Here is a 10,644-nt window from a genome sequence, read left to right on the forward strand (position 1 = left end):
GCCCGTGGCGGCGCCCTGGCAACGCGCATGCGTTCCGACGGGATGTGCAGGCTGCGCCTGCGCCAAGATGGCGGCGCCCAGAGTGGCGTTGCAGTCGGTGGCGGGGGCCGCCATGCCTGCGGCGGGCGGGCGCGCGCGCGCGGCGAGCGGGCGGATGTTGACGCCGTGAGGGAGCTATGGCGGTGGCGGCGGCGGCAGGGCCCGGGCCTGGGCCCGGCGAGCGGCAGCGGCGGGTGCAGGCGCTGAGCGCGGCATTGCGCTGCCACCTCGGGCCCTACGAGCCGCTGCTGGGCGCCGTGCAGGCCGCGCTGGTGTGGGAGCGGCCGGGCCGCAGCGCGCTGTGCTGGGCGGCGGTGCACGGCCTGTTCTGGTGAGCTGTGGGGCTGAGACCGGGACCGGGACCGGGCCGTGCAGGGCGGGCGGCGGAGCGGCCCCGCCTCGGGAGGCGCGTCCCGCCGAGCCCCGATCGCTGGGGCTGGGGGGTCGGGGGCTGCGGGGGAGCTGCTCCCGAGGAGGAACGGTCCTTGAGGGGCCGCGGGTTTGGTCCGTGTCCCGTTCCGGACAGGAGGGACTTGGGAGCGCTGGGTCTGCTGCAGCCTCGTCCCCGTCCGCTTGCTCTCCTTGTACCTGAGAGCATCAAACTAATCGGGAAAACCCAGCCTGCTCTGTGGCAGTGCAGGGAGGGCATCTTGCTTGGGACAGGAACTGTACAGCAGGGCTGTTCCGGGAGAGTTGACACGAGCACACCAGGGTAGCTTGGCAGCTGCCCTCGGGGCACACTGGGTGGTGACTGAGTAGCAGGTGCTGAGTTTTCCCTCTGAGTGACTGGTTTTAGGTTGGTTTGTGCTACCCCTTTGTGTCTTACACAGATCTGGCCAGTACCGACTCGTTCATTTCTTCCCCACAGGTTCTTTGCTCTGACTTCCCTTCGTTTGCTGTTCCTGGTTGCACTTACCCTCATAGTAGTAGTGTGTCTAGATCAGTGGAAGCACAAAATCTGGCCAGAAATTGGCGGTAAGTTGCAGCATTTTGAGCTCATAGCAGCAAATCAAGCCCCGTTTCCAGCCCCACAAGTACAAGCTCTGCACTGCCTGCAGTTAAAGTGTTAAAAGCTGCGCCTTTTGCTTTGAGGGTCCAGAAGATGGTAAGAGTACTGCAGGCATGCTCTTCCTGGAGTTGGAAAATTCTAACCTGTGTAAACATAAGTCCTTTTTGTGCTTGTGACACTGGTATTTGTCTTGTAATCCTGAACCACAGGGTGTACGTGACCTAGTGCAGGTTTGAGACAGTGATTCACTTTCTGAGCATTCAGTACCAGAGTGAGAAATTAGAGCATATGTGGAACTCATCTGGATTCCTCCTCAGGATCCATAATAATCCAGTTTAGGACGAAGACAAGTCCCAGCATTGCTGTTGATCAGAGATTTCTTAGGGAGAAGAGGCATCTGAACAGCTGTTAATGAAGTTAGTCTTCAGCTTTCAGTAACCAAAGCAGTTGTGTCCTTCCTTTGTGACATTAATACACTGATGAACACCCCTAGTCTGAGCAGCTTGAGGTCCCTTGGCTTTGCATGGACAGGTTAGTTTGGAGCCATGTGAGGGTCTGCATGTTCCCAGGGCTGGTTCCCTGACTAACCAGCAAGTTCAGCTCCCAGCTTTCTGCTTCAATCTGTGTTCTCTGTAGTTCCTGGGAAGACATTAAAGCTTTCCTCGGTTTCAAATCTTGGCTCAGACTTCTTAGGAAACAGTGTCTGTCCAGCTCCGTCATCCCTCTGATCTCTCAGGGTGATTGGTACATCCTTTGGTCACTTTTCAAGTCCCAGCCTGGGTGAGAAAGTATCAAAAGACTTAAAATCCGGATGCCTCCAGCCTGTAGGCTGTTCCTCCTCCCCAGCTGGTGTGTGCAGGGAGTAGGGGAGAGGGAAGTGGGCAGCCTCTAGTGTCCAACAAACACCGAGGAGCAACAGGGAGACTCTTGCAGTCCTGTACTGTCACACGTACACACTCAAGACTTATTATGGAGTGATACATCTCCATCCTGTAATTACAGTTAATGTCTTTTCCAGGTGTTCCCCAGCTCATTAAAACTTTACTTAAATCCCAAGAGCTAAACATTCCCATGGCAAATTCCTTGCAACTAATGTAGTGTCTGTTCTTAATATTTTAGTGGCAAGACCTGATGAATTAGACAATGAGAGGTAGGAAACTAATTGACTCCTCTGCTGTGATACTTTGCTGTGATACTGTGTTGTTACCTGCACATGCTTGGGATGTTGTCTCCTTTGGGCAAGGAGGAGGGGGAGGAGGGAGGAGAGCTGGGAGCTGGTCAGTGGAGGGCAGTTGGAGACCCAGATGCAGCCAGGTGGTCGTGAGAAGTTTTTGACTTGCCCAAGCCATTTTATTACATTCTGCCTTCATACCAGCCTCCAGATATGCTTGCTTGATTCCCTGCCCCCTGAAGTTAGAGCTGCTGCCTTAGGAGCAATTCCTCTTGTATGGGCTTCCAATAGCAGAAAAACAGCATTTCTGTGGGAATTAATGAAGTCTTCTGAGATTTGATAGGGAATATTTGACAGGCTTGTTCCAGCAGTTGTTCCTGCATAGTTATGATCTGACTGCAGCATTAATAATGGGTTGAGAAATGTTGGTGTTGCCTCACTGCTCACACCTGCCTCTCTGGGCACACCTTCCTGCCGCCACTGCCAGACTGTGCTGGATTAAATCACCTCAGCTGGTGCCAAAGGACAATTGTCTTTATTCATTTTTTTAAGAGGCCCAAGCACAAAAGGAATTGCTCTTTCTAACCTTCAGGTACTCGTGACTAGCAGTTAAGCACTAACAAAACTGACCAATTCAAGGCCTCCAGAATAACTGAGTATATGAATTGAAGTGCAAGGCTGCTTCTAGACCTCATGCTGAACACTTGGAGGCTGCAGTTGGCCAGATAAACACAGAAAAAGTAAATAGATTCACATGATTTGCCTCTGCACTGTGCACTCCCTCCAGCAGCTTGGAGACTAGTGCAAGGCTGTTGACTGAAATTCCTGCTCTTCAGCTGCTGTTGGGGGCACTGGGATGCTGCTAGAGGGGCTGTAGATGAACTGCTTTGGGGAGGGCACTGCTTGGAGGGCATGTGACCCACATCTCTATAGCTCTGTGTTGGGCAGGAACAGAAAGAAGCATTGAGACAAGTGCTTGTAACAAGGGACTTCAACACTAACACTGATGCAGCAATATTTCCCAAATTCTGCCCTCACTGCAGCTGGGGATATGTCCACCCTCGGCTGCTTGGAGTGCCAGAGCTCTGTCATCATTTGGCTGAAGGATGGGTGACTGTGACCAACTTCTTAAGTAATCTGTTCGTTTTCAAGAGGCAAAATCCTGGCAAGGTAAGAATGTACAGACTTCAGAAATAACCTGTTTGGTGTGGAGCCTCTGCTGACCACAAGGATCCTCCTGCGCTGGCATCCAGCTAAACACGTTCCTGGATGAGAGGTTGCCACAGGAGGTCTCCCACAACACTGTGCCTATTAGGTGGTGGGGAAGAATGGAAAGCACAGGCAGAATAATCAGGTTGTGGAGGAGGGAGGAGAAAGTGAATGTCAGTGCATGGATTGCACCACTGAAGTGAGAGCGTGGCTGCTCCTTCTGTAGGCTTCTGGCTTTTCAAGTGTCTGTCAAACTTGTCTCCTCACTGGGTTTCAACAGTTTGAGAAAGTGTGTCAAGCCTTTTCTTTCTTTTTTTTGAGTTTATGGTAAGAGAAACCTGTAGCACAGTGATACTGTCTTTGTCCTCTTACCTGGAAGAGCTCTTCTGTTTAGCTTCTTCCTTGCTTTTGGTGTCCCTGCTTTGGGAAGATCCTCTTGCCCTAAGGCAGGAGCCCTCAGCTGCCTGTGGCTATGAGGGCAACTATTCCTGTGTCTTTGCCTGCACTGGAGCAGGTGATTGGACACTGTGAAGGCTTCACTCTCCTTGGAACAATGACTTGACCCAGCATTTGCAGAGACTAACACGGTCAAGAAGTGAGTGAACCTGCTGCTTAACCCTGGAAACTCACTGTCTCCCATGTCTTCAGTTTTGCCTTCTAGTGTGTGGAGTGTTCACTTTCCTGGCTGTCCTGGGCCGGTATATCCCTGGGCTCTTGCTCTCATACTTGCTATGTAAGTAAATCTCTGTGCCAATACAGACTTACATATGAAAAGAGATGAGTGGGTGCCAAGTGTCTGAGGAACAGGGCTCCTCTGGTTAAAAGGAAAGCTTGTGTGAGTGGCTTCAAAATTTAAAATAATACATTCTGCCAGGAGTGTTGTGGTTCTTGACCAGGACTCAAAGTCTGGTCTGGAGAGAACATGTTTGAGTGCTTAGTAATCACAGATCTGAGCACTAACAAGTTGGCCTCTCAATTTTGTTAAATTGGCAGAGGTGATGGCGCCAGTTCCAACGGCCTCCCACAGCACTCTGAGCCCTCAGTGCTCAGATCTGCTGTGCTCTGTGTGTTGTGCTGCATCATGAAACGGACAGGATGTTTGCTAAGCAGCATCCTAAACAACCTTCTAACCCTCATTCCCGCTCACTCCAGTGCTCTTCATCCTGCTGTGGCCCCTCGCCGTGTACCACAGGCTGGGGCAGCGCATGTACCTGCGGCTGGAGCCGGCTCTGCAGCGGCTGGATTTCAGCGTCCGGGGATACATGATAGCGAGGCAGCGGGAGAGGCAATGTGAGTTCTGTGCTGTTTCTGGCCCCGAGGTTTCAGACCTTCATCTTTGGTACCTGAAATGGGCTATGAACAGAGGCTCCGGCATTGGTGGGTGGTAGGACTGCATGTCTGGCATGGCAAATTCTTGGAACTGCCTTGGGAAGAGAGAGAGGCTGCTCTGCCTCTGCAGCCATCTCGTAGGAAGCAGCTGCTGTGTGCTTTTCACAGCACTGAGCTGCTCCCATTCTTGGCTGCCAGAACTGTGTGTTCCCTATGACGGAAAAAGGAGGAAAGGCTCCGTGCAAGGGAGTTCTAAACATGTTCATCTCAGCAAAAAACGTGCTACAGCCGCAGTCGGAAATGATCACGACTCTGCTGTGGAACAGAGCTGTCTCTGCTCTGTTACGCCCAGTTCAGGGTTTTCTGGTCCTGCACAGAGCCCTGTCCCAGCAGCAGTAACAGCTTTGTGTCTGGTTTCTAACAGTGCGTGGCCGGGCCCTTGGTCAGGAGGCCACGGACGATGGGAGTGACAGTGAAGAGGAGCTGGCTGCATTCTGCCCCAAGGTAACAGAGCATCTGGGAGAGGGAAGAGCTCAACTGGAAAGAACAAGCCACACTGTGGGGTCATGCAGCATCTGGCCGCGTGTCAATACAGTGTAGCTGAGAGTGATGGGAGAGCAGATGAGGACACTCTCAGATGGGTATTTCCCATTCTGTCCCACTAAAGGATGTCCAGAGCTGCTCATGCCAGCTTCAGTTTCCTGGACTGTGCAGTAAATGTGAATGAACCTCAGATACCAGTCTCCTGTGAGTGCCAGGTTTAACTGGAGGCCACTGGATCATCTGTTTTGTCCTTAGGCACAGGGATAAGCTTTCTAGTGCTGATATTTTTAATTTTATCTTTTATTTCAAAGCTGGATGACTCCGTGGTCGCCAAGGAACTGACCATCTCTGACTCAGAGCATTCAGATGCTGAGGTTTCCTATACTGAAAATGGGATGTTTAACCTTTCAAGAGGCCAGACTCCCCTGACAGAGGGATCAGAAGGTGAGAGGAAAGTTTCTGGAAGGTGTGGAACGCCAAGCAGGCACCAGTGTGATGGGTTGGAGGGAGGACGTGTTAACTCCCGTCACTGAAATCTGACTGTTTGATGTCAACCTCGCTGCTGGAGATGAGCTGCAACTGCCTGTTCTGTTCAGAACTGAAGCTTCCTCTTTCATTCCTGTGGTGCTTGAGTGAAGTGACAGCAGCAGCTCTGCGAAGGCAGATCCGGCTCTGCCAGTCTGGCTGTGGGTGCGGGTGCTCCCCTCTAGCAGGTGGCTGGTTTGGCACCAGCATTCCTTGCGAGTGAGCTGGGAGGTCAGTGGGATCTGAACAGTTGGGATTGGGGCAGAGGGAGGTTGAAGGGAGTGTGGTCTGTGAGCTCCTGACAGTCTGCCCAGGGGAGGTGCTGGCCCAGCTACAGCCTGGGCCTGTGGGTGCTGGCAGTTAAAGCACTTTCTCCTCTTCCAGACCTGGATGGTCACAGTGACCCAGAAGAATCTTTTGCCAGGGATCTCCCTGACTTCCCTTCCATAAACCCAGAAGCAACCGGCATAGATGATGAAGATGACACCAGCATTGGGATCCCGAGCCTGGCATACCGCTCACAAGGGACAGAGGATCTGCAGCTCCCATACGAGCAGGAGGAATTTGGCACACTGCCATCAGTGCAGAATCTCACCAACAACATCGCTGGCTTTGTCACCAGGGGCATGATCCAGCTGGCACTGTCAGGAGCCCCTCAGCCAGGCTCCTCACGCAGCAGCAATCCCCAGAGAGGGGCAAAGACTCACCTCAGAGCGGCCAGTTCGGACTTGGACACTGATGCTGAAGGGGATGACTTTGAACTGCTGGATCAGTCTGAGCTGAACCAGTTGGATCCCACTAGCTCCCGGGGCCAGTAAGCCATCCTGTTGATTCCCTCTGGTTTTCTATTGTGCATCATGGAGGGAATCCTAGAAGGAAAAGCCTTGCACAGTTCTCTCAATCGTCTCCTGTGAGTCTGAGTGATGTGACAGCCAGTCTTGGTTGGGTACACACTGTGACTTGTGACTCTGTAGCCTCGCTTGGATTTTAAAATAAAGGACACTGGTAATCTGTAGGGAAGAGGCGTTGATGGGATAGCTCCACAATCACCCTGTGCTGTCTGACAGGATGCTGCCTGCTCCAAACTTTTTCACCTACGACAATAAATCTGGTGTCTGCAGCTCTCAAGTCCAGTGGGACCGACAGCATCGCCAGGGACAATTGTGCACTGAGTTCTGGCACTGAGGTGTATCCAGGGGAACAGAACAGAGGCCCTCAGATGTGGTGTCTGGGACTCAATGCTGTTCTGTCTCTGACAGCTGTTCCCCATTCCTAATATGTGCACAAATCCAAGTCTTCTCTCCCAGCAATATCCAACTCCAGGTGGAACCAAGTCCTTTGCTCCATTGTGGATGTTGTGCAGCCGCAATGTTTTCCTTGCACTGGCTGCTCCCTCGGTTCCAGCTCCTCATGATGCTGTTTTGTAAGAGCTCAATGGCAATAAGACACCTGCTGTGACCACCAGACCACCTGCAAGAACATCCACGTGTAGCTCCTGCTCTTGTGTTGCTTTTCTGAACTAACAGCTTTTGTTAACAGCAAACTAACACTTTGCTAGAAACCCCTGTGCTGCTCCAGTGTGTTCCCGTGGGCAGGGCCAAGGCTGGGCATCCCCCAGCAGTTTTCCTGGAGGAAGGAGGAGGTGGAGCAGGGCTGCCAGGGCTGTGATGTGTCCCCTGGGCCCACTTTGCTGCATCCAGCCTTGTGCAGGCAGAACCCAGCAGTGGGAACTGGACCGGGGACGGGCCCAGACCATCAGTGACTGAGGAGCTCGTGCCTGCCGCGGTCCCACGAACAAACCAGCAGATCCAGGGCGAGCTACCCCTGCTCTGCCCACCGAGTGCCCCCATTACCTTTCCTAAGCCATAGACCCGGTTCTGATCACGTTTGTGCAGCCAAGAACGTACCTCATCAGGGACGCCGTTATTGGCTGCTGTTTGTCTGACTGCCTAGCCGACTGCATCGGCCGTGCCGGGGCTGCGGTCAGGGGCGGGGGGGAAGGGGAGGTCGGTAACGGGTTATTCCATACGGGCTCGAGCCCTTTCGCTGGCTGCGTCCGGTGCAGAGGTGGTGGGTAGAGGGGGCTGCACTTCTCATCCCGCGGCGGGAGCGCCGGGTCCGGTCAGTGAGTGCCTGCCCCGGGCGGGTGGAGCAGCCCTGCCGGTCCGGCGCCCTGCGGCCGACGCTTCGCCCCTCGCCCTGCGGCACACGGGCCCAACCCACTGCCGCCCCGTACCGGGCTGTGCGCGCACCCGTTCCCGCGGGGGCGGGGCAGCACCGGAGCGGCGCGCTCGGCCCCGCCTTAGGGGCGTGGCTTTCGGTCCCGCCAATCACAGTGTGCTCCTGCCTGTTCCCCGGTTGGCGGTGAGCGGGCGGCGCGCAGGAAGTGCGCAAACGGCGCCAACCGGGAACGGAGCGGAGCGGGGCTGGAGGGCCGGGGGCGCGGGATGAGTAAAGGGCGGGAGGCCGCGGCGGGCGGTGAGTGTGGGAGTGGCGGGGGAGCACCGGGTGGCCTCTGCGGTACCAGGAGGCCGCGGTGACCGGGGCTGGTCCCGCAGGAGGCCCCACCGCTGTCCTGCTGCGGTACCTACGGGAGCAGAACCGCCCGTACAGCGCCCAGGATGCCTTCGGGAACCTGCAGCGGGAGCATGGGCTGGGCAAGGCGGTGAGCAGGGTCGGGCCGGGCCGGGCTGGGGCAGGGCGGACCCGGGCCCGGCTGACGCCGCGTCCCGCAGGCCGTGGTGAAGGCGCTGGAGCAGCTGGCGCAGCAGGGCCGCGTGCGCGAGAAGGTCTACGGGAAGCAGAAGATCTACTTCGCTGACCAGGTGAGCCCCGGCCGCCGCCGCCCGCTGGCCCCGCTTACCCCGCACCCCTGACCCGCCGCTCCGCGCAGGAGCAGCTCCCGGCTGCCAGCGATGCGGAGCTCCGCGGGCTGGACGAGGAAATTGCCACGCGTTCTGCCCAGCTGCAAGCGCTGCAGCAGAGCTGCCGGCACATGGAGGCGGGTGAGTGTGCCTGGCCGGGCAGCCCCGCGGCACCGGGGGGTCCCCGAGGACACGGGCAGCTGTGCCCTGTTGCCAGCTGGCAGCTGGGCCGATGATCGGTGCCACCTTCCCAGAGCTGAAGGACTTGAACGGCTCCATGACAACCCCTGATATGGCCAGAGAGATCGAGGCACTGAGGAAGGACTGTGCCAGTTATACGGAGAAACTCGAGAGGATTAAATCTGCTACCAACCACGTGACTCCAGAGGAAAAAGAGAAGGTGAAGAGCTGCTGTGTCTGAATCCTGGGCCAGTCTGGACTAGGCCTCTGCCAGGATCCAGCACTTCCCGTACAGGCATTGCTTGCCCTGGGCTGATGGCAGCTCTGTGGGGTGGCTCTGACCTGGTGCTGTTGGCAGGTGTGCCGGGAGCAGCAGCTGTACCGCCGGGAGTGGCGCCGGAGGAAGCGGATGGTACTGGCTGTGGTGTGGGTGGGCGGTGATGGCCCCGCTGGGACAGCTGCCCACAGCCCTCACATGCCCTGTCTTGCCAGGCCACTGAGCTGCTGGATGCCATCCTGGAGGGGTACCCTAAGAGCAAGAAGCAATTCTTTGTAAGTACCGAGGTTGGGCCCTGCCCAGGGCTGCTGAGCCTGAACCTAAGCCTGTTCTGATCCACTCGGTGCCACGCAGGAGGAGGTTGGGATAGAGACGGATGAGGACCACGGCGTTGTGCTCCCAGCGACCACGTGAGGTGCTTGGGGGACCCTTTGTTCTGGGGAGAAGCTTCTGCAGAGTTGCCTCTGGAACTTAGCTGTTGGGTTGTTCTTTTTCTCTTCTTGCAGGACTTGGGCTTGTCCTGTGTATTTATTTGTTTTTGTTTTAAAATGTTTTGCAGTTGTAAGGGTGGTGGGTGGGAGTGACTTGGCACTGGCCCTCTCCCTGCCATGGAATGTTGTTTTTTTCTGCCTCACAGTGCACAGAGCTGCCTGGCTGGGGTCTGACAGGGCTGAGGGAACGGGTGGTACCATATCTCTGGTGTTCTGGTAAGAAAAGGGATGTGGGGGCAACTGGTGCTGTGTCCGTGGTGTTCCAGTAAGGAAAGGGAGCAAGGGGCTGCCTGGGCTGCAGAGCTATGTATGTGTTCTAGCTGCTTCCCACCATGTCCCTGAGTGGACACATGAGAATATGATCCATTAAACACCAGGATTTTGGTTCAGCTGCACATCTCTCTGGTGTTTGTCTCTTCAAAGGGTGTCAGGGCAGGGTTCAGGTCCTGAGCAGTGGAGAGGGCAGGAGCCAGGAGAGGGTAACCTGAGTTACAGGGGCTGGAATGGGCTTCTGGAAACCACCAGCTCTGAGGCACAGCTCCAGGAACTCAGCATCAGAAAAATCATTAAAATATTCAGTGAAATTTATTTAATTACTTTCCACTATAAAAAAAGACGTCACTTTCATGTGTGAGGTCTGTAAAACTCCACATCCTCTTCCCAAGGCAGGAGGCAGTGCTCCCTTCTCAACACTGAAAAAACTGCCTGAAATAAACATTCCCTGGATGTGCTCCTGCAGCAGGAGCACAAACATGGTTATGGAGAACAAACCCTGCTGGTGACAGCACCCCAGTTCCATCGCTCTGGACAGTGACGAACCCTGACCCGGGCAGAGCTGTGACCCAAACTGGGTGTGGGACAGGGTCAGACATGTCCCTGAGAGTAGCTGCTTGTACAGCTGGCACAGGCCGTGCTTTGGGACCATTTCAAAATTAAAAAAAAAAATAAATAAAATTGAGGTTGGTCAGGTATGTGTGTGTATATAAAAGTTCTAAGGAGGAGCAGCA

At 55.1% G+C, this 10,644-nt stretch overlaps 2 protein-coding genes across 2 annotated transcripts; both read left to right on the forward strand.

The window, feature by feature from the left end:
• Positions 1 to 49: 49 nt before the first annotated feature.
• RETREG3 (reticulophagy regulator family member 3) lies at positions 50 to 7,751 on the forward strand. The gene is made up of 9 exons (XM_085039826.1): positions 50 to 370; positions 908 to 1,014; positions 2,168 to 2,198; positions 3,263 to 3,389; positions 4,077 to 4,161; positions 4,581 to 4,718; positions 5,182 to 5,261; positions 5,612 to 5,744; positions 6,210 to 7,751. The coding sequence occupies exons 1-9, from the start codon at positions 177 to 179 to the stop codon at positions 6,641 to 6,643; spliced, it is 1,329 nt and encodes a 442-aa protein (XP_084895952.1). The 5' UTR covers positions 50 to 176; the 3' UTR covers positions 6,644 to 7,751.
• A 137-nt stretch (positions 7,752 to 7,888) lies between these two features.
• On the forward strand, positions 7,889 to 10,032 carry PSMC3IP (PSMC3 interacting protein). Its single transcript, XM_085039833.1, has 8 exons — positions 7,889 to 8,303; positions 8,384 to 8,490; positions 8,561 to 8,650; positions 8,719 to 8,830; positions 8,944 to 9,089; positions 9,228 to 9,281; positions 9,362 to 9,421; positions 9,501 to 10,032. Exons 1-8 carry the CDS (start codon positions 8,273 to 8,275, stop codon positions 9,558 to 9,560), a joined length of 660 nt encoding a protein of 219 aa, XP_084895959.1. The 5' UTR covers positions 7,889 to 8,272; the 3' UTR covers positions 9,561 to 10,032.
• Positions 10,033 to 10,644: the final 612 nt, after the last annotated feature.

This window comes from Lichenostomus cassidix, chromosome 27, assembly GCF_008360975.1.
Source record: "Lichenostomus cassidix isolate B80296 chromosome 27, HeHo_3.0, whole genome shotgun sequence".
In the NCBI taxonomy this organism is placed as follows: domain Eukaryota; kingdom Metazoa; phylum Chordata; class Aves; order Passeriformes; family Meliphagidae; genus Lichenostomus; species Lichenostomus cassidix.

Bases quoted from the DNA above. Each gene is read 5' to 3' on its own strand.
- RETREG3 (XM_085039826.1), top strand. From the start codon at position 177: ATGGCGGTGGCGGCGGCGGCAGGGCCCGGGCCTGGGCCCGGCGAGCGG. The intron at 371-907 runs GTGAGCTGTGGG...TCTTCCCCACAG, and splicing joins GCGGTGCACGGCCTGTTCTG to GTTCTTTGCTCTGACTTCCC. The intron at 3,390-4,076 runs GTAAGAATGTAC...CCATGTCTTCAG, and splicing joins AGAGGCAAAATCCTGGCAAG to TTTTGCCTTCTAGTGTGTGG.
- PSMC3IP (XM_085039833.1), top strand. From the start codon at position 8,273: ATGAGTAAAGGGCGGGAGGCCGCGGCGGGCG. The intron at 8,491-8,560 runs GTGAGCAGGGTC...CGCGTCCCGCAG, and splicing joins AGCATGGGCTGGGCAAGGCG to GCCGTGGTGAAGGCGCTGGA. The intron at 8,831-8,943 runs GTGAGTGTGCCT...CCACCTTCCCAG, and splicing joins CTGCCGGCACATGGAGGCGG to AGCTGAAGGACTTGAACGGC.